The sequence below is a fragment of the Orycteropus afer genome, unplaced genomic scaffold (genome assembly GCF_000298275.1).
Source record: "Orycteropus afer afer isolate SDZICR_OR568_19922 unplaced genomic scaffold, OryAfe1.0 scaffold00193, whole genome shotgun sequence".
In the NCBI taxonomy this organism is placed as follows: domain Eukaryota; kingdom Metazoa; phylum Chordata; class Mammalia; order Tubulidentata; family Orycteropodidae; genus Orycteropus; species Orycteropus afer.
In genome coordinates this window covers 2,828,430-2,851,668 of record NW_006921780.1, presented here as the reverse complement: position 1 = coordinate 2,851,668, position 23,239 = coordinate 2,828,430, and the positions used below count along the sequence as shown (strand labels likewise).

General features: G+C 39.9%; 1 protein-coding gene across 1 annotated transcript in view; it reads right to left on the bottom strand.

The window, feature by feature from the left end:
* The window catches only part of IFI16 (interferon gamma inducible protein 16), a 278,742-nt gene that overhangs the window by 89,094 nt on the left and 166,409 nt on the right, over positions 1-23,239 (bottom strand). Inside the window, 3 exon segments of the mRNA XM_042781890.1 lie at positions 8,789-8,846; positions 13,284-13,477; positions 17,274-17,328. Coding sequence (XP_042637824.1) covers positions 8,789-8,846; positions 13,284-13,477; positions 17,274-17,328 — 307 coding nt within the window.

Here is a 23,239-nt window from a genome sequence, read left to right as displayed (position 1 = left end):
ACCAGAAGGCAGTGTTTCAAACCCAACTGCCACCCTGCCACTCCTTGGAAGGAAGATTGGGCAATCAGCTTCTGTAGAGATACCACCTGGGAAAACCAAGGAGGGGTTGCTGTGAGTCAGAATTGACTTACTGGCAGTGAGTTGGTTTGGTTTCATTGTAAATAATATTGATTTCCTTATTTCGTTTTCAGCAATCTCTTTGCTGATGTAGAGGAATCCAACTGATTTTTGGATGTTGTTTCACATCCTACTTTGGCGTGTAGCAACTAGGATCTTAAAAACTTGCAAGCAGTCATCTAGATGTAATGATGTGTCTCTCCTCATCCAAAGCAAAGAAGAATGAAGAAAACCAAAGACACATGGAAACAATTAGTGCAAGGGACTGGTACACCATACTATCCTAAGCCTATACTACTATGAGGCCAGAAGAACTAGATGGTGCCCTGCTACCACTGTCAACCACTTGGAGGGGGATCTATGTAGGAGATCCTGGATAGAACATTGTGGAACAAAACTCAAAATCATGTAAAACACACACACACACACACACACACACAAAACCAGGTCTGCTGATCTGATAGAGCTTGGTGAAATCCCTGAAACTATGGCCCCTAGCTGCCCTTCAGGTCTAGAATTGAACCCACTCCTGTGGCTTCCAGCCAAACAAAAGGTAGGCATATGAGCTGAACATTTACATTGGGTAGATACACTCCTTGGAGAGAACAATCATAGAAGAGTAAAAGGGAGACAGGTTGGGGGCCAGGAGTTCATGGGAAGGAAGGATACAGGGAAGAGGTGGCTAAAGGGAGGACGTGGGAGGGGAGCTATTGCATTGTGGGAAATTGCAGTGAATGTCATGAGACAAAGTGTTTGTGAATTGGTGTACGGAAGATGAATTTGCTCTGCAACCTTTCACCCAAATCACAATAAAACTTAAAAAAAATATATTGCAGAAATTATAGCATCTGTCATTTGACTCTAGAAATCACAGAGGAATGTTTTCTGCTTAAGTTGTAGAGTTCCAAAAAGCTGCATCTTAGCCTTGGTGTCTCTGACACTATAGAAAATTTTAACTGTGATGGACTCCAATTTTCACATGATAAGTGATTAACAGTAGCATTCTGATGGGTGTTAGGCAGAGCAAATAATATCATGTACTGAAAGAAGGAAGGTTTAGAATCTTGCATAGGGTAAATGCTCAGTAAATGAAATTCCCATGTTATCCTTATTGTTTACAATGTCTAATACAAGTCTCACATTTAGCAGATGCTTCATACTTTTGCAGATATGGTTAATGAAAGTGTCGGGGTAACATGTTTGTGGAACTACTTTAGAGAAGTTTCTCTTCTTCTACTCACTTCTGCCAAAGGTAGTAATATCATTTTATTGACAGAATTTTCTTGATGTACCACTTTTTCAAAATCAGTTAAATCACAGACTTCTGTCACAGAAGTATAATTTGAGTGCCCAAATAATGTATTTTTTTTAATATAATATTCTCAATTGTTGACTGATTTTTGTGATCTCTCACACTATTTCCCTTTCTGCTATTATTCCTTTACATGATTCCTGCTATTCGGTGGTCTAAGGTTTAGGAGGGACATGGCAGATCACAAAGGGAATAACATTGTGTTTCTGGTTTGGAATTCAAAAGCATAAAAAAAATGAGTGACAGAAAATGTCTTGGAGAGAAGTCACCATGAATGAACAAGTGTTTCCTGCTGCCCTAGTGGGTCATAGAGAGAGAGAGAAAGAAAGAGAAACCAGGAATGTTCTGCTAGAAATCCTATGTTAGAAGCTGGATGGTGAAGAAAAAAAATGACTTCATGCTGTGTTACACTCTATGAATGATAATGATTCCCCAGGGAACTGCCATATGGAAGAGGATTTCAGTCACCATGAGTGTTTAAATAGAGATAAAAATGCCTGTGTCATATTTAGATGGGACCTAAGAAAGTGTAACAGAGTAGCTTCCAAACCAGATTCCTGAGAGAAGCAGGGTGGCCCAGTGATGTCCATTTACACTGAAGTAGCACTATCACCTTGGGCCTTATGTGATAATTACTAGCTAAGGTTCCACCATGCAATCCAGTACCAAAATAACAAACAGGATTAGGCTGCTAACTCTGTCTTCCCACAAGCACATATAGAATGACAGAAGGCAATATGGCTTCTTGGAGCACACAGCAAAATCAATACTAAGAATAATAACAAAAATGGCCAAAAAGAAATAAAGAGAAGCCTTGTATATAGAAAGGCCTTGTTCAACTGATATGTGTTGGATGGTGGTAGTGCATGCTGCAGCAAAGGTCAAATGTGCCATTTAAGGGTAGAATTGGATTAAAAAAAGAGGATTGTTTTTCCCATCTTGAGTTTCCCTGTGATTCAGTTTACAAATAGAAGCACGTCTGCTCTGCCTTCCAGTAACCATGCAGGACAAATCATGGTAGATGAAAATGAAACAGGGATGAGATTTGATAAAAGGAGATGTGAGTTGCCTTTTTATTTTTGATTTTTTGCTCAACTTGGAAAGAGTATGTTTATTCTGAGCCTTCTGTCCAATAAGGTAGAAAAACATGCAGTTGTTACTGATGCAATAAATACTATAAAAGTAAAGTAAAGGGTGTTGTAACAGCAAAGGTGGGTATACTTGATGTACTCTGGCGGTGGTGTATCAGTGTAATTTATACAAGCTAAAAATCTAGGTTGGCAGCTGAAGAGACTTGGGCCAGAGAAGAGACAGGAAAAGGGATCCTCCAAAAAGGGGAGTAGCACGTGTGAAAACATGCCATCTTAGAAGGAACATGCAATGGTGAACACAAATTCTCAAAGACAGAGAGAAAAGGGGAAAATGGAGAAATAAAACTGGGATGTAGCAGATAACCTCCCTGTCATATCCATCTCCACCTCTCTAGCGACTTACCAGCACTGTCTCTCAACCACAACAATAACCAAAACTGATAAACCTCGAAGTCTGGAATTATGGCATGAACAAATGTGAGTAGGAAAGGAGTCAGAATCTGGTAGTGTGTCAAAGTAGGCCCCGGAGGAATCCTTGGGGATTAAATTATAAAACTTCAATGTATAGAGTTGAGGATTAGATGACAACCATTTACACATTCGAATTATCCTTTCATCATAGTGTAGGGAGGCAAAAGGAACAGGAATAGGACAATGGTATCTTGGATATGAAACTGCTGCATGATTATCCTGGAGACATCTCAGGAATAGGAGTTTTGGTCTCAGAGATGTGCTTCTGGTTGGTAAGTAAGTGCACGCTGACCTTGTTCTTGTGGAAGTGTCATCATTTTGGGGTCAGACGTTTGGGTGAAAGTGTGCTGACTTTGAATGTGAAGTGAAGCAGTGAAGATCTCTTTTCTCCCCTCTTTTCCTGAAGCATGCTCTTCATTCTGTCACTTTTCTATGGAATGATTGTACAAAGTCAAACTCACTAACTCCTTCCCCAGATTCTACCTCAGCCAGCATTATAACCTCCTCCCAAAAAATATCATTCTCTGGCCATTGCAATTCCACTGGCCTTCAATGGAAACCTGACCCCCCATCCACTGTGATTTTGCCTAAACTCACCCGATCAGGCACAAATCAGGATTAGTTTTTTGTTTGTTTAATTTTGTGTTTATAGATAATCCTACTAGGTTCTAAGGAAAGCAAACCTCAAGGCAATCACAGTAGTACTTGTGGAAGACAATGTTTGCTCAGTAAACCTTTTCTCACCAAGCAAGAACATAAATGGGTGTTTCCGAACTGCTTTTCAGGCACCATCAAGAAACCCTTATGTCCTTCTGTGTATGTGTCTTCATCACCATCATGTCTGAGACCATTCTGTTGAAGTTCCCATGTCACAGGCAGTATACTGCAGTCCTTCTCATCTGCATCAGCCATCAGGAATCCTTCCAAATTTTCAACCATATTTGCAACTTTTCATTTTATTCCCCAACTACTATGATTATGCAGATTTTTATACTTTGTTTAAGCAGAAAGGGGTGTTTCCCTCAAATAAGATTACATTTATTTCATCAAGAAGAGCCCATTCACCTTACTAGGATGACTTGCAGCAAAATTTGCAAACATTTGCATTCATGAAGTTCCACTTCTTGAGAATGTGGTGAATGTGAGATTACTTAGAGTTCAGGCCTCTGGAGTGTGAGTTCCTGAGTAGAGCAAACCTGCTCACTCTCTGCCAATTTATTCCTCACTAAAAGGTTTGAAGTGATTGACTATGGAAAGAAATCCAACTCATAGCACTATCAGTTCTGAAATTTATCAAAATACATCACACAAAATGTGTTCTCTGCCACTCAAATCTGGAAATCACAAAGAGATGTTTTCAGCTCAGATTGTAGAGCTCTAAAAAGCTGCATCTCATTCTCATTGTCTCTGTGATATAGTAGAACATTTATAACTGTTATGGACCTCAGTACTCACATATGAACTGAGACTGATAATAGCATTCTGTTAGTTTATGGTGGAGTAAAAGAGATTATGTACAGAGAGAAGGAAGGATTAAGAATCCTGCACAGGGTATACTCTTACTAAATGTAATTCTCATATTGTCATTGTTGTTTCATTGTTTCTATAAAAGTTTCTTGCATACCAATAATTGTAAAAATTGTATAAGACTGGGCTGTGTTTCGTTCTGTTGTACATAGGGTAGCTATGAGTCAGTGCCAACCCAATGACACCTAACAACAACAACACCTCTCTGATAAGGTAGAGAAATAGAGAAACTTGCAATTATTCCAGTTGTGATAATTATCATAAAGCCAAAGGAAAGAGTGCTGTGAGAGCAAAGATGGGAGGTCATAATGTATTCTTTGGGTGGTGTGTCAAGGTAATTTACATGAGCTTAAAACCTAGGTTGGTAGCTGAAGGGATTTGGGCCAGAGAAGAGGCAGGAGAAACAGATCCTCAAAAAAGGGAGTAGCATATGTGAAAACATATCATCTTAGGAGGAGCATGCTATTGTGAACACAAATTCCCCAAGACAGAGAAGAAAAGGGAAAACATGGAAATAAAGCTGGGATATATGGGAGAGACAGAGCCCCAAGGCAGGAAGCAGGAAGCCAAGGATCACCGGCTAGATACAAGTAAGGGGAGAGACAGAGCCTTCAGGCAGGAAGGGGAAATCAGGGCCAGTGGCCAGATACAGGTAAGGGGGAAAGCCAGGAAGTGAGCTGAGGGGTTTGGAAAAACTAAGGGAGAAGAACTTGTCTGTCAGCTTGTCATACTGTGGTGGCTTGAATGTTGCTGTGAGGCTGGAGGTTGTGCCACTGTTGTTTCAAATGCCAGCAGGGTTGCCAATAGTGGATGTTTTTTAGCAGAGCTTCCAGACTGAGATAGACTCAGAAGAAGAAAGAGACCATCCACTTCTCAAAGAATTGGCCAGTGAAAACCTCATGAATAGCAGTGAAACACTGTCTGGTATATTACTGGACAACTTTATGAATAGCCCTGAAACATTGTCTGATACCGTTCTGGAAGATGAGTCTCTCAGGTCTGAGGGCACTCAAAATATGACTGGGAAAGAGCTGCTTCATCATAGTAGAATTGACCTTAATAATATGAATAAAGCAGAACTTTTGGGACCTCTATTTGCTGACATGGCATAACTCAAATTGAGAAGAAACAGCAGCAAACATCCATTAATAATCAGAACATGGAATGTACAAAGTGTGAATCTAGGAATTTGGAAGTTGTAAAAAGTGAAATGGAATGCATAAAGATTGATATCCTAGGCATTAGTGAGCAGAAATGGGCCAGTTTTGGCCATTTTGAATCAGACAATCAAATGATCTACTATGCTGAGAATGACAAGTTGAAGAGGAATGATGTGACATTCATCATCACAAAGAATGTTTCAAGATCTATCCTAAAGTACAATGCTGTCAGTGATATGATAATATCCATATGTATACAAGGAAGGCCAGTTAATACTACTATTATGCAGATTTATGCACCAACCACAAAAGCCAAAGATGAGGAAATTGAAGATTTTTACCAGCTTCTGCAGTCTGCAATTGATTGAACATGCAATCCAAATGTGCTTATTATCACAGGAGAATGGAATGCAAAAGTTGGAAACAAAGAAGAATTACTGGTAGATGGAAAATTTGGTCTTGGTGATAAAAATAGCATGAGATCACATGATAGAATTTTGCAAGACCAAAACCTTATTCATTGCAAATACCTTTTTTTCAACAATACAAATGGCAGCTATACACGTGGACTTTTGCCAGATGGAGTACACAGGAATCAGATTGACTACATCTGTGGCAAGAGGTATGGAGAAGCTCAATGTCTTCAGCCCAAACAAGGCCAGGAGATGTTTGTGCAACAGACTATTAACTGCTTATATGCAAGTTAAACTTGAAGTTGAAGAATTAAAACAAGTCTATGAGAGCCTAAATATGACCTTGAATATACCCCTTCTGAATTTAGAGACCATCTAAAGATTAGATTTGATGCATTGAACACCAATGACAGAAAACCAGAAGAATTGTGGGATGACATCAAGAACATCATCCATGAAGAGAGGAAAAGGTCATTAAAAAGACAAGAAAGGACAAAAATACCAAAATGGATGTCAGAAGAGATTCTGAAACTTGTTCTTGAGCGAAGAGTAGCTAAAGCTAGTGGAAGAAATGACAAGATAAAAGAGCTGAACAGATTTCAAAGAGCAACTCAAGAAAACAGAGTCAATTATTATAATGAAATGTACAAAGACCTGGAGTTACAAAACCAAAAGGGAAGAACATGCTCAGAATTTCTCAAGCTGAAAGAATTGAAGAAAAAAAAAATAAGTGTCAAGTTGCAATACTGAAAGATTCTATGGACAATATATTGAATGGTGCAGGAAACATGAAAAGAAGATGGAAGGAATACACAGAGCCATTGTACCAAAAAGAATTGGTTGATGTTCATCCATTTCAGGAGGTGGCATATGATCAAGAACCAATGGTATTGAAAGAAGAAGGCAAGGCTGCACTGAAGTAAGTGGCAAAAAACAAGGCTCCAGGAATTGACAGAATACCCATTTAGATGTTTCAACAAATGGATGCCCCGCTGGAGGCACTCAATTGGCTATGCCAAGAGATTTGGAAGACAGCTACATGGACAACTGCCTGGAAGAGATCCACATTTATATCCATTCCAAAGAAAGGTGATCCCACAGAATGTGGAAATTATCAAACAATATCATTAATATCGCATGCAAGTAAAATCTTCCTGAAGATAATTCAAAAGTGGTTGCAATAGTATATTGACAGAGAACTACCAGAAATGCAAACTGGATTCAGAAGAGGACATGGAGTGAGAGGGCTCATTGCTGATGTCAGATGGATCTTGGCTGAAAGCAAATAATACCAGAAATATGTTTACTTGTGTTTTATTGACTATGCAAAGGCATTTGATTGTGTGAATCATAACAAATTATGAATAACATTGAAAAGAATGGGAATTCCAGAACACTTAATTGTATTCATGAGGAACTTGTACATAGACCAGGAGGCTATTGTTTGAACAGAACAAGGGGGTACTGCATGGTTTAAAATCAAGAAGGAAGTGTGTCAGGGTTGTATCCTTTCACCAAATTGAGCAAATAATTTGAAAAGTTGGACTATATGAAGAAGAACGTGGCATCAGGATTGGAGTAAGACTCGTTAACAACCTGTGATATGCTGATGAAACAACTTTTCTTGCTGAAAGTGAGCATGACTTGAGGCACTTACTGATGAAGATTGAAGACTGCAGTCTGCAGTATGGATTATTCCTCAATATAAAGAAAACAAAAATCTGCACATCTGGACCAATAAGCAGGATCAAGATAAATTGAGAAAAGATTGAAGTTGTCGAAGATTTCATGTTACTTGGTTCTGTGATTAACACCATAGAAAGAGCCATGGAAAGAGCAGTCAAGATATCAGACGACATATAGCACTGGACCAATCTGCTGCAAAAGATCTCTTTCAAGTGCTGAGGAGCAAAGATATCTCTTTGAAGACTATGGTATGCCTAACACAAGCCATGGTATTTTCAATTGTCTCATATGCATATGAGAGCTGGACAATGAATAAGGAAGACCGAAGAAGAGTCGATGCTTTTGAGTGTGGTGTTGGAGAAGAATGCTGAAAATACCATGCTGCTAAAAGAACTAACAAATCTGGCCTGGAAGAAGTGCAGCCGGAATGCTCCTTGGAAGCAAGAATGGCCAGACTTCGTCTCACCTAGTTTGGTCATGTTGGCAGAAGGAATCGTTCTCTGGAAAAGGATATCATGCTTGGTAAAGTAGGGGGTCAATGAAAAAGGGGAAGGCCTTCAACAAGATGGATAGACACAGTGGCTGCAATGGTGGGCTCAGGTATAGCAAGGATCATGGGGCTGGCACAGGATCAAGCAGTCTTTCATTCTGCTTTACATAGGGTTGCTATGAGTCAGAGATGACTCAATGGCACCTAACAACAGCAACAACTTAGGGGATAGGCTCCCTCTCTACCTCTCTAGCTACTTGCCAACACTCTCTCTTGACCACAATAGTAACCAAAGACAATAACTCTTGAAGTCTGGAATTATGTGATGAACAAATGGCAGTAGGAAAGAAGTCTGAACCTGGTAGTATGTCCAAGCAGCCCCTTGTGGAATCCTTGGGGATAAAAGAATAGAATTTAAGTGTATAAAGTTGAGAGTTAGATGAATAACAATTTACAGATTCTAATTATCCCTTTCATCATAGTGTAGGGAGGCAAATGGAATGGGAATAGAAGGATGGTACCTTGGATGTGAAACTGCTGGATGCAAATACTGGAGACATCACAGGAGTAGGAGTTTCGCTTTTAGTTGGAGACAAGCTGCTGGTCAGTAAGGTAAGTTTATGCAGATTTTGCTCTTGGGGAAGCATCATTCTTTTGGGTCAGAAGTTTGGGTGAAAATATGATGATCTTGAATGTGAAGAGAAGCAGGGCAAATTTTTTTTCTCTCTTCTTTTTCCTGAAGCACACAGTCCACTCTGCCACTTTTCTGTGGAAGAGAGTAAAACTCTTTAAACCCCTCTCCAGACTCCACCTCAGCCTACATTACAAGTTCCTCCTGAAATATGTTATTCACTGGTTATTGCAATTGTACTGGCTTTGAATGGAAACCTGTCCCTATACCCACTGCAACTTTCTCTAAACTCACCTGGTCAGGCACAAGTCAGGGGTAATTTTTTGTTTATATAAATGTGTATTTGTAAATAACATGACTGGGCTCTAAGGAAAGCAAGCCTTAGGCAATGTCAGCTGTACTTATGGAAGACAATGTTTGCTTCATAAGCCTTTCTCATCAAGCAAGTACCTAAAGAGTGCTTACCAACTGCTCTTCCGGTACCATCAGGAAACCCACGTTTCCTGTCATGTATGTGTTCTCACAAACATCATGTCTGAGATCATTCTGTTAAAGTTTCCATTTCACAGGCTGTATGTTGCAGTCCTTCTCATGTGCATCAGGCATCAGGAATCTTTCCACATTTTCAACCATATTTACAACTTTTCATTTTATTCCCAGGTATTATGATTATATGGATTTTTCACTTTGTTTAAGCAGAGAGGGGAGTTTCCCTCAGGTAAAATTATCTGAGTACAGAAATTTTATCAAGAAGAGTCCATTCATCCTACTGATAATTTGCAACAATATTTGCAAATACTTGTATCCAAGAAGTGCCACTTGTTGAGTGAGGGGTGGATGTGAGATTTACTTAGACTTTAGGCTTCTGGAGTGTGAGTTCCTGACTAGAGCACCCCTGCCCACCCTCTGCCAATTCACTGCTCTTTAAAAAACTTGAAGTGATAGTTGGTGGAAAGAAGTTCAACTCATAACCCTAACTGTTCTGAAATTTATCAAACTATAGCACACAAATTGTGCTCTCTGCAACTGAACTCTGGAAATCACAAAGGGATGTTTTCAGCCCAGATTGTAGTGTTCTAAAAACTGCATCTCACTCTCGTTGTCTCTGTGGTAGCAAATGTTTAACTATTATGGACCTCAATATTTACATATTAACTGAGATTTACAACAGCATTCTGATGGCTTATGGTGGAGTAAAAGAGATTATGTACAGAGAGAAGGAAGGATTAAGTAAATGTAATTGTAAATGTAATTAGTAAATGTAATTCTTATATTGTCATTGTTGTTTCATGGTGTCTATAGGTGTTTCTTGCATACCAATAATTATGAGGATTGTGGAGCAATGGGAAGTGTATCATTCTGTTATACATAGGGGGCTATGAGTCTGAGATGACTTGACTGCACCTAATCACATCAATAACATAGGGGTTTGTGAGTCTTTGGCAATTAGCCACTGCTGCTTTCTTCATGCACATATTATTAATGGACCACAGACCAACACGTTAGTGAAACCAGAGAAGAAGTTTCTCAATACACATCTGCCAAAGATAGTAACACCATTTCATCAACAAGATTTTCTTGATGCATCACCTCTCAAAAGCAGTGAAATCAAACACTACTATCACAACAGTACACTCTGAGTATCCAAAACATAATCTTATTTTTGGATAATATTTGCAATTGGTGACTGATTTTTGTGGTCTCTCAACTGTACCCTTTATGCGACCATTTCTCTACATGACTCCTGCCACTCTGTGGTCTAAACTTTAGGAGACACATGAGAGAAAATCATAAAGACAATTATGGTGTGCTTCTGGTTTGGAACCTAAAAGCATAAAGAAACCAAATAATAGAAAACATCTTTGAGAAAACTCACTATGAATGAGCAAGTGTTTCCTGATCCCCTAGTGTATCATAGGAAGACTGATCAGAAATGCTATGCTATAAATCTTATGCTACAGGCTGGATGCTGAAGAAAAAATGGCCATACGTTCTGTTTCACTCTACGAGACCATGGAATTATATGAACCTACAAGCAATTCCCATGTTCAGGAGGCTTTCAGTCACAGCAAAGGTTTCAATGGACATAAAAATGTCTGTGTTGTAATGTTAGTAAGGTGTAACTTAGAGAGTGTCTAAGAGTCCCTTCCAAGCCAGTATCCATGAGAAAACCAGGATGGTCCAGAGATGTCAATTTCCATTGAAGTAGCAGTACCACCTTGGGCCTTAGGTGGTAATGACTAGCCAAGTTTCCACCATGGAACTCAGTGCCAAAATAATGAACAGGATCAGGCTGCTAACTCCATCTTTCCATAATTACATATAGAATGACAGAAGGCAATATGGCTTCTTGGAGCACACGGCAAAATCAATACTATTAACAATAACAGATATGACCAAAAAGAAATAATGAGAAGCCTTGTATACAGAAAGGCTTTCTTTAACTGGTATGTGTGGGATGGTGGTGGTACACACAGTAGCAAGTGTCACATGTGCAATTTTAGGCTAGAATTGGGTTAGATGAAGACAGTCATTATCCCCCTCTTGAGTTTCTCTGAGATTCAGCTCACAAATGTAGACATGTCTGCTCTGTCTGCCTAAGACCAAGTGGGGCAAATCATGCCAGATGAAAAGGGACCAGGCATAAGATTTGATAAAAAGAGATGTGAATTATCTGTTTCTTCTTGATATTTTGCTCAACTTGCAAAAGAAAGCTTTATTCGGAGCCTACTGTCCAATAAAGTAGAGAAACTTGCAATTATTATGGTTGTGATAAATATCATAAAGCCAAAGTAAAGGGTGTTTTGAGAGCAAAGATATGGGGATGTGACATATTCTTGGGGTGTTGTATAAGGGTAATTTACATGAGCTAAAAATCTAGTTTGATACGGCTTTCTCAGTGAAGGTAAACATGGGTATATTGGTAGATAGATAGATGGACAGGCTGAATTAGTAGGTATCTCTATGAAGTGGGGAGTGTACCCAAGAGCATGTATAGGGTTAGCAGACAAAGGTCCTGTAAGTTCATGTGAATGATCTGAATTCCCAGGTGTATAGTAGAGCTGACAAGGGGCAAGGTTGTAGTCACTGCTTGGTCACAGCCAGCTACCAAGAGAGACCTAGTAGTTGAACCTGTGGGCTAGGGACCATAATAGCAGGGGACATCAAGCTCAATTGGCATAACATAGTACACAAAACATTGTTCCACCTCCTACTTTGGCGAGTAGTGACTGGGGTCTTAAAAGCTTGCAAGCTGCCATCTAGATGCAATGATGGGTCTCTCCTCGACCAGAGCAAAGAAGAACGATAAAAACCAAAAATTCATGGAAACGATTAGTCCTAGCAACTGGTACTCCATCCAATCTGCAGCCTATATGACTATGAGACCAGAAGAACTAGATGGTGCCTGGCTACCAATGTCAACCACTTGGAAGGGGATCTATGAAGGAGATCCTGGATAGAGAGGGAGAACAATGTGGGACCGAACTCAAAATCATTTGGAGAAAAAAAAAGGGGGGGAGGGGACCAGGTTTGCTGGTCCGATAGAGCCTGGTGGAACCACTGAGACTATGACCCCTAGCTGTCCTTCAGGTCTGGAATTGAATCCACACCTGTGGCTTCCAGCCAACAATAGACAGGTATATGAGTTGAACATTTCCCTATTTCCCTGAGGTAGATACACTTCTTGGAGAGAACAATCGTGGGAGAAAGAAGGGCTGTTTATGCACAGGGAGACAGCTCAGGGGACAGGGGTGCATGGAGGGATGGTCACAGGGAAGAAGGAAGGGGGAGGGGAGTTGTTGCATTGTGGTGAATTGTGGTCAATGTCATGAGACAAAGTGTATGTGAACTACTGTATGGAAAGTGAATTTGCTCTGTAATTTTTTACCCAAATCACAATAAAAATAAATAGTAATAAAAATAAAAATCTAGTTTGACAACTGAAGAGACTTGAGCCAGGGAAGAGATGAGAGATGGGAAAACATGTAATCTTGGATGGCGCATGGAATGATGAACACAAATTCTCAAAGGGAGTCAGAGAGCAAAAGGGAAAAGGTGGAAATGAAGCTGGGATACAGGAGAAAACCTCCCTCTCATATGCATCTCTACATTTATAGCTTCTTCTCAGCACCCTCTCTAGCATAATAGTAACCAAGATAATAACCCTCCTGAAGACTGGAATTCTGTTGTGAACACATGCCAGTAGGAAAGGAATCAGAATGTAGTAGTATGTCAAAGTAGGCCCTTACAGGATTTTGGGGGAGTGAATTAATGAACTTAAGCTTATAGAGTTGAAGATTAGATGACAAAGCATTTATGGATTCTAATGATCACCGTCAGCATAGTGTAGAGAGGCAAAAAGAACTGTAATAGGAAGACGGTACCTTGGATGTGAAACTGCTGGATGAAAATACTGGAGACATCACAGGAATTGGAGTTTTTTTGTCAGTTGGAGATGTGCTGCAGGTCAGTAAGGTACTTGCATGATGACCTTCCTCTTGGGGAGGCATCATCCTTTTGGGATCAGAAGTTTGGGTGAAAATATGTTGGCTTTGAATGTTGGGTGAAGCAGGGCAGACTGTTTTTCTCCCTTCTTTTCCTTGAAGTATGCTTCTGTCCACTCTGTTTATTTTCTATGGAATGATAGTACAAATTCAGACTCTCCAAACCCTTCCCTAAATTCCTCATCAGCCTGCATTCAACATTCTCGTGGAAAATATAATTCTCTGTTCATTGCAATTCCACAGGCCTTGAATGGAAACCTGACCCTACACCCACTGCAATTTTGCCTAAACTCACCTCGTCCGGCACAACTCAGTGGTAGTTTTTTTATTTGTATAAGTTTGTATTTGTAAATAACTTTACAAGGTTCTAAGGAATTCAAAATTCAAAGCAATGTCATGTACATGTGGAAGATGATGTCTGCTCAGAAAGCCTTTCTCACCAAACATGTACCTAAATGAGTGCTTACCAACTGCTCTTCAGGCACCATCAAGAAACCAATGTCTACTTCCACATACATGTTCTCATCACCAGTGTGTCTGAGAATATTCTGTAATGGTTCCCATTTCACAGGTATTATACTGCAGTCCTTCTAGTCTGCATCAAGCATCAGTAATCCATCCACATTTTCAACCATATTTACAACTTTTGGTTTTATTCAAAAGCTATTATTTGGATTTTAAACTTTGTTTAAGCCAAAAGAGGTGTTTCTCTCAAATAAAAATTACCTGAGCACCATTAATTTCATCAAGAAGACCTCATTCCAGAAGACATGAATAGATGCTTTACTGAAGAGAATATTCAGGAGGCCAATAAACACATGAGGAAATGTTCACAATCATTAGCCATTAAAGAAATGCAAATCAAAATGACAATGAGATACCGTCTTGTCCCAGCACTAATGGCAAAGTCCAAAAAGCCAGAAAATAACAAATGCTGGTGAGGATGTGGAGAAATTGGGACTCTCATACATTGCTAGTGGGACCATAAGATGGTAAAACCAGTGTGGAAAGCAATATGGTGATTCCTGAAAATGGTGGAATTAGGAATACCATTTGACCCAACCATTCTATTACTAGGTATATATCCTAAAGAAGTGAGAGCCAGGACAAGAACAGATATATGCACACCCATGTTAATCACAGCACTATTTACAGTAGTAAAAAGATGGAAACAACCTAGTGTCCATCAACAGAAGAATGGATAACCAAACTACAGTACATACACCCAATGGAATACTATGCAACCCTATAGAATAATGTAGAATGAAAAACGCTGCATAACATGGATGAACTTAGAGGACATTATGCTGAGTGAATAAGTTTATCACAGACGGACAAATGTTGTACTAGTCCATTATTGTAAAAAGTCAAGGAAAGGCTTATATATGGAAGGAAGTTTTCTTTGCTGGTTACCAGGTGGGAGAGGGTGGGGGAAGGTGGGAGGTGAGAGAATATTGTTAGATAGGTAGAGTCAAGTACTGATTTGGTTGAAGAGAAGGGCAACATACCAAATGTAAGTGATCAACACAGTGACACTGAGGAAGAAGAAGTCATAGAGAGTTACATGGGAGATACAGACAACAAAGATGAACCCTTTTGCACATACAGTACTGTGTTGTCAGTGAAAGCAAACACTGATATATGGGTGGATAGATGGGTAGTCAGGCTGAACAATTAGATATGTCTATGCAGGGGGTAGTGTGCCCATGACCATGTTTAGGGTTGACAGACAATGTTTCTACAAGTGCATTTATAAATTCTGTAAGAATATATAGGTATATAGAACAGCTGACAAGGGACAAGTTTGTAGTCACTTCTTGGCCACAGCCAGTTACCCAGAGGGAGCAAGTAGTTGGATCTGTGGGCCAAGGACCATAGTCACAGTGGACATCAAGCTCAGTTGGCATAACATACTCACAAAAGCATTGTTCCATATTCTACTTTGGTGAGTACTGACTAGGATCTTAAAATCTTGCAAGTGGCCATCTATATGCAACGATGGGTCTCTCCTCATTCAAAGCAAAGAAGAATGAAGAAAACCAAAGATGCATGGAAACAATTAGTCCAAGTAACTGGTATACCATGCAATCCTCAGCCTGTGTGACTGAGACCAGTAGAACTAGATGGTATCCAGCTACCACTGTCAACCACTCAGAGGGGAATCTGCGTAGGTGATCCTGGTTAGAGTGGAAGAATGTGGAACAAAACTCAGAATAGTTAAAAATAAATTTAAAAAAAGGGACCAGGTTTGCTGGTCTGATAGGGCCTGGTGAAACCCCTGAGAGTATGGCCCAAAGCCGGCTTTCAGATCTGGAACTGAACCCATTCCTGTGGCTTCCAGCCAAACAGAAGACAGGCATATGAGCTGAACATTTACATTAGGTAGATACACTTCTTGGAGAGATCATTCATGAGAGAATAGGAAAACTGTGTATGCACAGGGAGACAGCTCAGGGGGCAAGAGTGTGTGGGAGTGAAGGACACAGGGAAGAGGTAACTATGGGGAGGAAGTGAGAGGGGAGCTGTTGCCCTGTGGGAAATTGCTATCGATGTCACGAGACAAGTATGTGTGAGCTGCTGTATGGGAAGTGAATTTGCTCTCTAAACTTTCACCCAAATCAGAATAAAAATTTTTTTAAAAAAGAATCCTGCACAGGGTAAACACTTACCAAATGTAATTCCCTATTGCCCTTGTTGTTTCACTGTGTCTAGAGGGGTTTCTTGCATACCAATAATTGTGAGGATTGTGCAGGAATGGGCAATGTTTTGTTCTCTTATACATAAGGTTGCTATGAGTTGGAGCCAACTCGACAGCACCTAACAACAATAACAACTCTCTGATAAAGTAGAGAAATGTGCACTCACTTCTGTTGTGATGATAACTACCATAAAGCCAAAGAAAATGGTACTGTGACAGCAATGATGGGAGGACAAGATGTATTCTGGGGGTGGTGTATCAAGGTAATTTACATGAGCTAAAATCTAGGTTGCCAGCTGAAGAGACTTGGGCCAGAGAAGAGACAAGGGAAAGGGATCCTCAAGAAAGGGAGCAGAGTAAGTGAAAACATGTCATCTTGGAAGCAGCATGGATTGGTGAACACAAATTCTGAAAGACAATCAAAGAGAAAAAGGGAAAAGGTGGAAATAAACCTGAGATGTAGGGGATAAGTTTCCTCTCATGTCCATATCTACTTGTATAGTTACTTGCCAGCACTCTCTTTCTATGATAATTGTAACTACAATATGGTAGTACATCCAAGTAGGCCCTTGAGGAATCTTTGAGGATTAAATTATAAAACTTAAGTATATAGAGTTTACAATTAGATGGAAAACCATAGAGCCTAAGGCACTTGACTGCTAACCAGAAGGCTGGCGCTTCAAACCCACCAGCCACTCCTCGGAAGGAAGGTTGGGCAGTCCTACTTCCGTAGTGATACTGCCTCGGAAACCCAAGGAGGGGTCGCTATGAGTCGGGGCCGACTCGATGGCAAATAACAACAACAACATTATCCCTTTGATCATAGTGTTGTTGTTGTTGTTGTTGTTTGCCGTCGAGTCAGCCCCGACTCATAGCGACCCCTCCTTGGGTTTCCGAGGCAGTATCACTATGGAAGTAGGATTGCCCAACCTTTGATCATAGTGTAGGTAGGCTAAAGTGGCAGGAATAGGAGAATGGTACCTTGGATATGAAATTGCTGAATGTAAATACTGGAGACAACACAGGACTAGGAGTTTTGCTCTCAGTTGGAGACATGCTGCTGGTCAGTAAGGTACGTGCAGGCTGACCTTGCTCTTGGGGAAGCATCATTCTTTTGGGGTCAGTAGTTTGGGTGAAAATGTGTTGACTTTGACTGTGAAGAGAAGCAGAACAGACCTCTTTTCTCTCTTCTTTTTCCTGAAGGCTGCTGTCCACTCTGTCACTTTTCTATGGAAGAGAGTACAAAGTCAAACTCTTTAACCACCTCCCCAGATTCCACCTCTGCCAGCATTACAACCTCCTCCTGAAGAATGTCATTCTCTGGTCATTGCAACTATACTGGCATTGAATGGAAACCTGACCCTACACCCACTGCAACTTTGCCTAAACTCACCTTGTCAGGTACAACTCAGTGATAGCTTTCTTTTTGTATAATTTTTATTTGTAAAAATCTTATGAGGCCCTAAGGAAGACAAACCTGAGGGTGGTGTCATCTGTACTTGTGGAAGAAGATGTTTTCTCAGTAAGCCTTTCTCACGAAGCAAGTACCTAAATGGGTGCTTACCAACAGCTCTTCAGGCACCATCAAGAAACATGTGTCTACTTCCACATACATGTTCTCATCACCATCGTGCTAGAAATCATTCTGTAAAAATTCCCATTTTGCAGGCAGTATACTGCAATTCTTCTAGTCAGTGTCAGGCATCAGGAACTCTTCCACATTTTCAACTTCTCATTACACCCCCAAGCTATTATGATTATTTGGATTTTTATGATATGTTTAAGCAGAGAGGACTGTTCCCCTCAAATAAAATTACCTGAGTACCATTAATTTCATCAAGAAGAGCCCATTAATCCTACTAGAATAATTTGCAACAATACTTGCAAATATTTTCATCCATAAGTGCCACTTGTTGAAACTGGTGTAATGTGATTCTCATATTGTCCTTACTATTTCAGTGTATCTATTGAGGTTTCTTGTCTAATAATACTTGTGAGGATTGTGCAGGACTGGGCAGTGTTTCATTGTGTTGTATATAGGGTGGTTATGAGTCTGTCCTGACTTGAGGGCACCTAACAACAACAACAACAATGACATAGAGGTTTGTGAGTCTTTGGGATTTAGCCACTGCTTCTTTCTTCACACACATATTATTAATGGACCCCAGACCAACGTGTTAGTGAAACCAGAGAAGCTTCTCAATACACATCTGCCAAAGGTATTAATGCCATTTAATTGACAAGATTTTTTTGTTATATCACCTGAAAAGCAGTGAAATTAGACACTACTATCACAATAGTGCACTCTGGGTATCCAAAACATAATCTTATTTTTTGGATAATATTTGCAGTTGGTGATTGATTTTTGTGATCTCTGAACTGTACTGCTTTATGGTACCATTTCTCTATATGATTCCTGCCACTCTGTGGTCTATAGTTAAAGAGAAATATTCAGAAAATCATAAAGACAATTATGGTATGCTTCTAGTTTGGAATATAAAAGCATGAAGAAACCAAGTGGCAGAAAATGTCTTTGAAAAAACTTGTGATGAATGAACAAGTGTTCCTGATCCCCTCATGGGTCATAGTGAGAGTGATCAGGAATGTCCTACTAGAAATCCTGTGGTAGAGCCTGGATGTTGAATTAAAAATTGTCTCACATTCAGTTTTGCTCTGTGAGGTCATGGACTTATATGACTCTGAAAGAAATTTCTGTGTTCAAGAGAATTTCAGTCACAGCAAAGGTTTCAATGGACATGAAAATGTCCATTTGTTTCATAGTGATAGGAAGATAGGAACTTAAACAGTGTCACAGAGTCCCTTCCAAGCCAGTGTCCATGAGAGAAGCTGGGTGGGCCAGGGATGTTGATTTACATTCAAGCTCTCTGCTCAACTTGGAAAATGAACCTTTTTTCAGAGTTTACTGTCTAATAAAGTAGAGAAACCTGTAATTATTATGGTTGTGATAAATAACATAAAGCCAAAGTAAAGGGTGCTGTGAGAGCAAACGTAGAACTACTTGATGTATTCTTGGGGTGTTGTATCAGTGTCATTCATACAAGCTAAAAAACTAGATTGGCACCTAACAAGACATGAATCAGAGAAGAGACAGGAGAAAGGTATCCTCAAAAAAGATAGTAGCTTACGTGATAACATGTAATCTTGGAAGAAGTAGGGAATGGCGAACACAAAATCTTAGACAGTCAGGGAGAAAAAGTGGAAATGAAGATTGGATATAGAGGTAACCTCACTTTCATCTCCATCTCTACCTCTCTTGCATCTTTCCAGCACTCTCTCTGCCACAATAATAACCAAAGACAATAACCCTCCTAAAGACTGAAATTATGTCTTGAACACGTGCCAGAAGGAAAAGAGTCAGAATCTGGCATTGTGTCCAAGTAGACCCTTGAGGAATTGTTCGGGATTAAATTATAGAATTTAAGTTAATAGAATTGAAGGTTATATGAAAAACCTTTTACACATTCTGATCATCCCTTTCATCATAGATGTTGTTGTTGTTGTTGTTATTTGCCATTGAGTCGACCCCGACTCCTAGCGACCCCTCCTTGGGTTTCCGAGGCAGTTATCACTACGGAAGTAGGATTGCCCAACCTTCCTTCCGAGGAGTGGCTGGTGGGTTTGAACCACCAGCCTCCTGGTTAGCAGTCAAATGCCTTAGGCACTATGCTACCAGAGCTCCTTCATCATAGCATAGGGAGGAGAAAAGAATGGATATAGGAGAACGGTACCTTGGATGTGAAACTGCTGGATGCAAAAGCCACAGACTTCACAGGAGTATGAGGTTTGCTCTCAGTTGGAGACATGCTGCTTCTCATCAAGCTATGTGCATGCTGACCATTTTCTTGGGGAAGGTTCATCCTTTTGGGGTCAGAAGTTTGGGTGAAAGGATGTTAGCTTTGATTGTTAGGCGAAGCAGGGCAGACTGTTTTTCTCTCTTCTTTTCCTTGAGGTATGCTGCTGTCCACTCTGTCACATTTCTATGGGATGATAGTACAAATTCAGACTCTCCAAACCCCTCCCCAGATTCCACATCAGCCTGCATTCAACATCTTCCTGGAAAATGTCATTCTCAGCATTGAAATTCTATTGGCCTTGAATGGAAACCTGACCCTATACCTGCTGAAATCTAGCCTAAGCCCACCACATCAAGTATAACATGGAGAAAGATTTTTGTTTTGTGTTTTGGTAATTAACTTTCCAAGGAAAGCAAACCTCAGAATTTGTGATCTATACTTGTGGATGACATACATTTTCTGAGTAAGACATTCTCAAAAACAAACAAACAAACAAACAAAAAACCCTCACTGTTGTCGAATTGGATCCAACTCATAGCAATCCCTCCTTGGATTTCTGAGGTGGTATCACTACAGAAGTAGATTGTTCAATCTCCCTTCCGAGGAGTGACTGGTGGGTTTGAACTGCCAGCCTTCTGGTTAGCAGTCAAATGTCTTAGGCACTATGCCACCAGAGCTCCTTTTCTCACCAAGCAAGGACCTAAATGGGTGCTTACAAACTGCTCTCTTCAGGTTCCATCCAGAAACTCATGTCTTCTCCTTCCTTGTGTGTGTTCTCATCTTTTTGCCTGAACTCATTCTGTGAAAGCCTCCAGTCCATAGGAAAGATACTTTTATCTTTCTAATCTTCATCAGGCAGCAGAAATCCTTACAAATTCTTAACCTTATTACAACCATATTTTCAATTATTTACCTTCTTCACAGACCATTACCATTCTTTGGATTTTTACACTTGGTTTAAGCAGGACAGGAGTTTCTCTCAAATAAAACTACCTGACTACCAATAATTTCACTAATAAGAGCCCATTCCTACTATTCAGGTAATTTGCAACAATATTTGCAAATATTTGCACCCAGGAATCCAACCATAAAATGCCACTTGTTGATAGAGTTGCAGAAGTGAGATTTACTTACAGTTCCTGTCTCTGGAGTGTGAGTTCCTGGCCAGAGCACCCTCTGAGTACTCCCTGCCAATTCATTCCTCATTAAAAGGCTTGCAATGACTGGGCAACCTTTTGAAAAGAAATCCATCTCATGACATTGTCTGTTTTGAAATTTATCAAAATATGTCACAGAAATTGTACCATCTGCCATCTTGCTCTGGAAATCACAAAGGGATTTTTTCTGCTCAGATTGAAGAGTCCCAAAAAGCTGTATCTCACTCTCATTGTCTCTGTCACATTGTAGAGAATTTTTAACTATGATGAACCTCTATTTTTACATGTGAACTAAGATTAATAATAGCATACTGATGGGTTTTAGGTAGAGTAAATTAAATTATGTACAGAAAGAAGGAAAGTTTAGGATCCTGCACAGGGTAAATACTCAGTAAATATAATTCTCATTGTTCTTGTTTCACTGTGTCTGTAGCAGTTTGTGTATCTTTGCCTTTACCAATGGTTTCATAGTTTATTCAGATAACATTAATGGAAACCCCAAAGCAATGTGTTAGTGAAACTACTTTAGAGCAGAAATTTCTCCATGCATGTCTGCCAAAATAGTAATGTCAACAGGATTTTCTTGGTTTATCACTTTTTCAAAATCTGTTAAATCAAAGAATTCTATCACAACTATACAATTGGAGTGCCCAACACATAATCATTTTTTAGATAATATTCTCAATTGGGACTGATTTTTGTGATCCTTCAACTATAACCTTTAAGCTACCATTCATGCTTCCTTCCACTCCTGTGGTCTATGTTTTAAGAGAAACCGGATAGAGGATCACAAAGGCAATGATGGTGTGAGACTGCTTTGGCATCCAAAGGCACATAGAAACCAAGTGATAAGAAAGTCTTTGAGAGGAGAGTTCCAGCAATATGGAGGAATAGGCAGATAAGCTGCACAGACCCTCTGCAACAAAGCAATGAGAAACCAATTGAAACCAATACAGAAGACGATCCTGGAACCCTGAGCTTTGAAGGGAAGAATAAATAAGTGGATTAAATACTAACCAGTAAAAGAGCCTGAATGAAAGCAGTGAATAATGAGACAAATGGAGCTGTAGACTGCTGGCTGCCCTGAAGGCATAGCCATTTTGAATGTATCCCGGTAACAATCTAACAACCAGCTCTGCTCACTAAAAACTGCATGGGCAAGGACTGCACTGGTACTTAACAACCAGAAAGGAAAATGTAAGTGTAAATCTTGGTTTGGAACTCTTATGTTGTTTCTTCTGCTGTTCTTTTTAAATTTTGCCCCTGGCACTTTTCTCTCCTGAAAGGAAATTGTATAGCAGAACCATGGTTAAACCCCTTTTCTGAAAATAAGCAATACCGCAAAAAATGACTGAAACGTACAGTTCCAGGAACATAGATGGACATCTGCTAAAATAACTGTGGTCTCCTCTACCACAATAGGACTGCTGAAAAACTTCCTCTTACCTTTGACCAAGACCTGCTTAAATCTCTCACCTACCCCAGCTTGTGGCTGATGCACCGTTGAGCTCATCTGGGGCTGATACCATTCTGGTCTCAGCCCATCTGCATGCAGATGATTTAGTACACTTTCTTTCAAAACTCTACCAGCCTGATTTCTCTCTCTCAGCACTGAACCTTACAGCAAATAGTGAAGAGGAGACAAAAAGACTGACAGACTGAGGCAGCTATTCTTAGGGTGCAGACATTTTGAAATATTCACATGCAGAGAGTGAGACCATTTTGAATACATGCAAGCGGCATTGTACCTAGAATGTGATCTAGGAGTGGGTTCCATTTGCTGAGAACCCAATGCGCAGTTGTACTGGAGGCTAACTAGTGGAAAAGTTTGATATTCTCCTTGTTATACTTATAGCCTACACACTCTTGTTGTACAGAGGTGTGACCATCCCCCACTTCTACCCACCTTCTCGACTTGCAGGAATTCCATCCTGGTCTGTGCATCTGAATACCACTTTACCAGAATCAGCATTGGAACTCTCTGATAAGGAATTCAAAAGAATTATATTTAGGTATCTTAAAAGGATTGAGAGACAGACCAGAGAAAACACAGAAAAAAACTTACAAGAATTGTGGAAGAAAATACAAGAACAAAATGACAAAATAAATGAAAAATTAGAAATTATTCTAAATCTACAGATAGAAATCCAAAAGATTAATACTAAA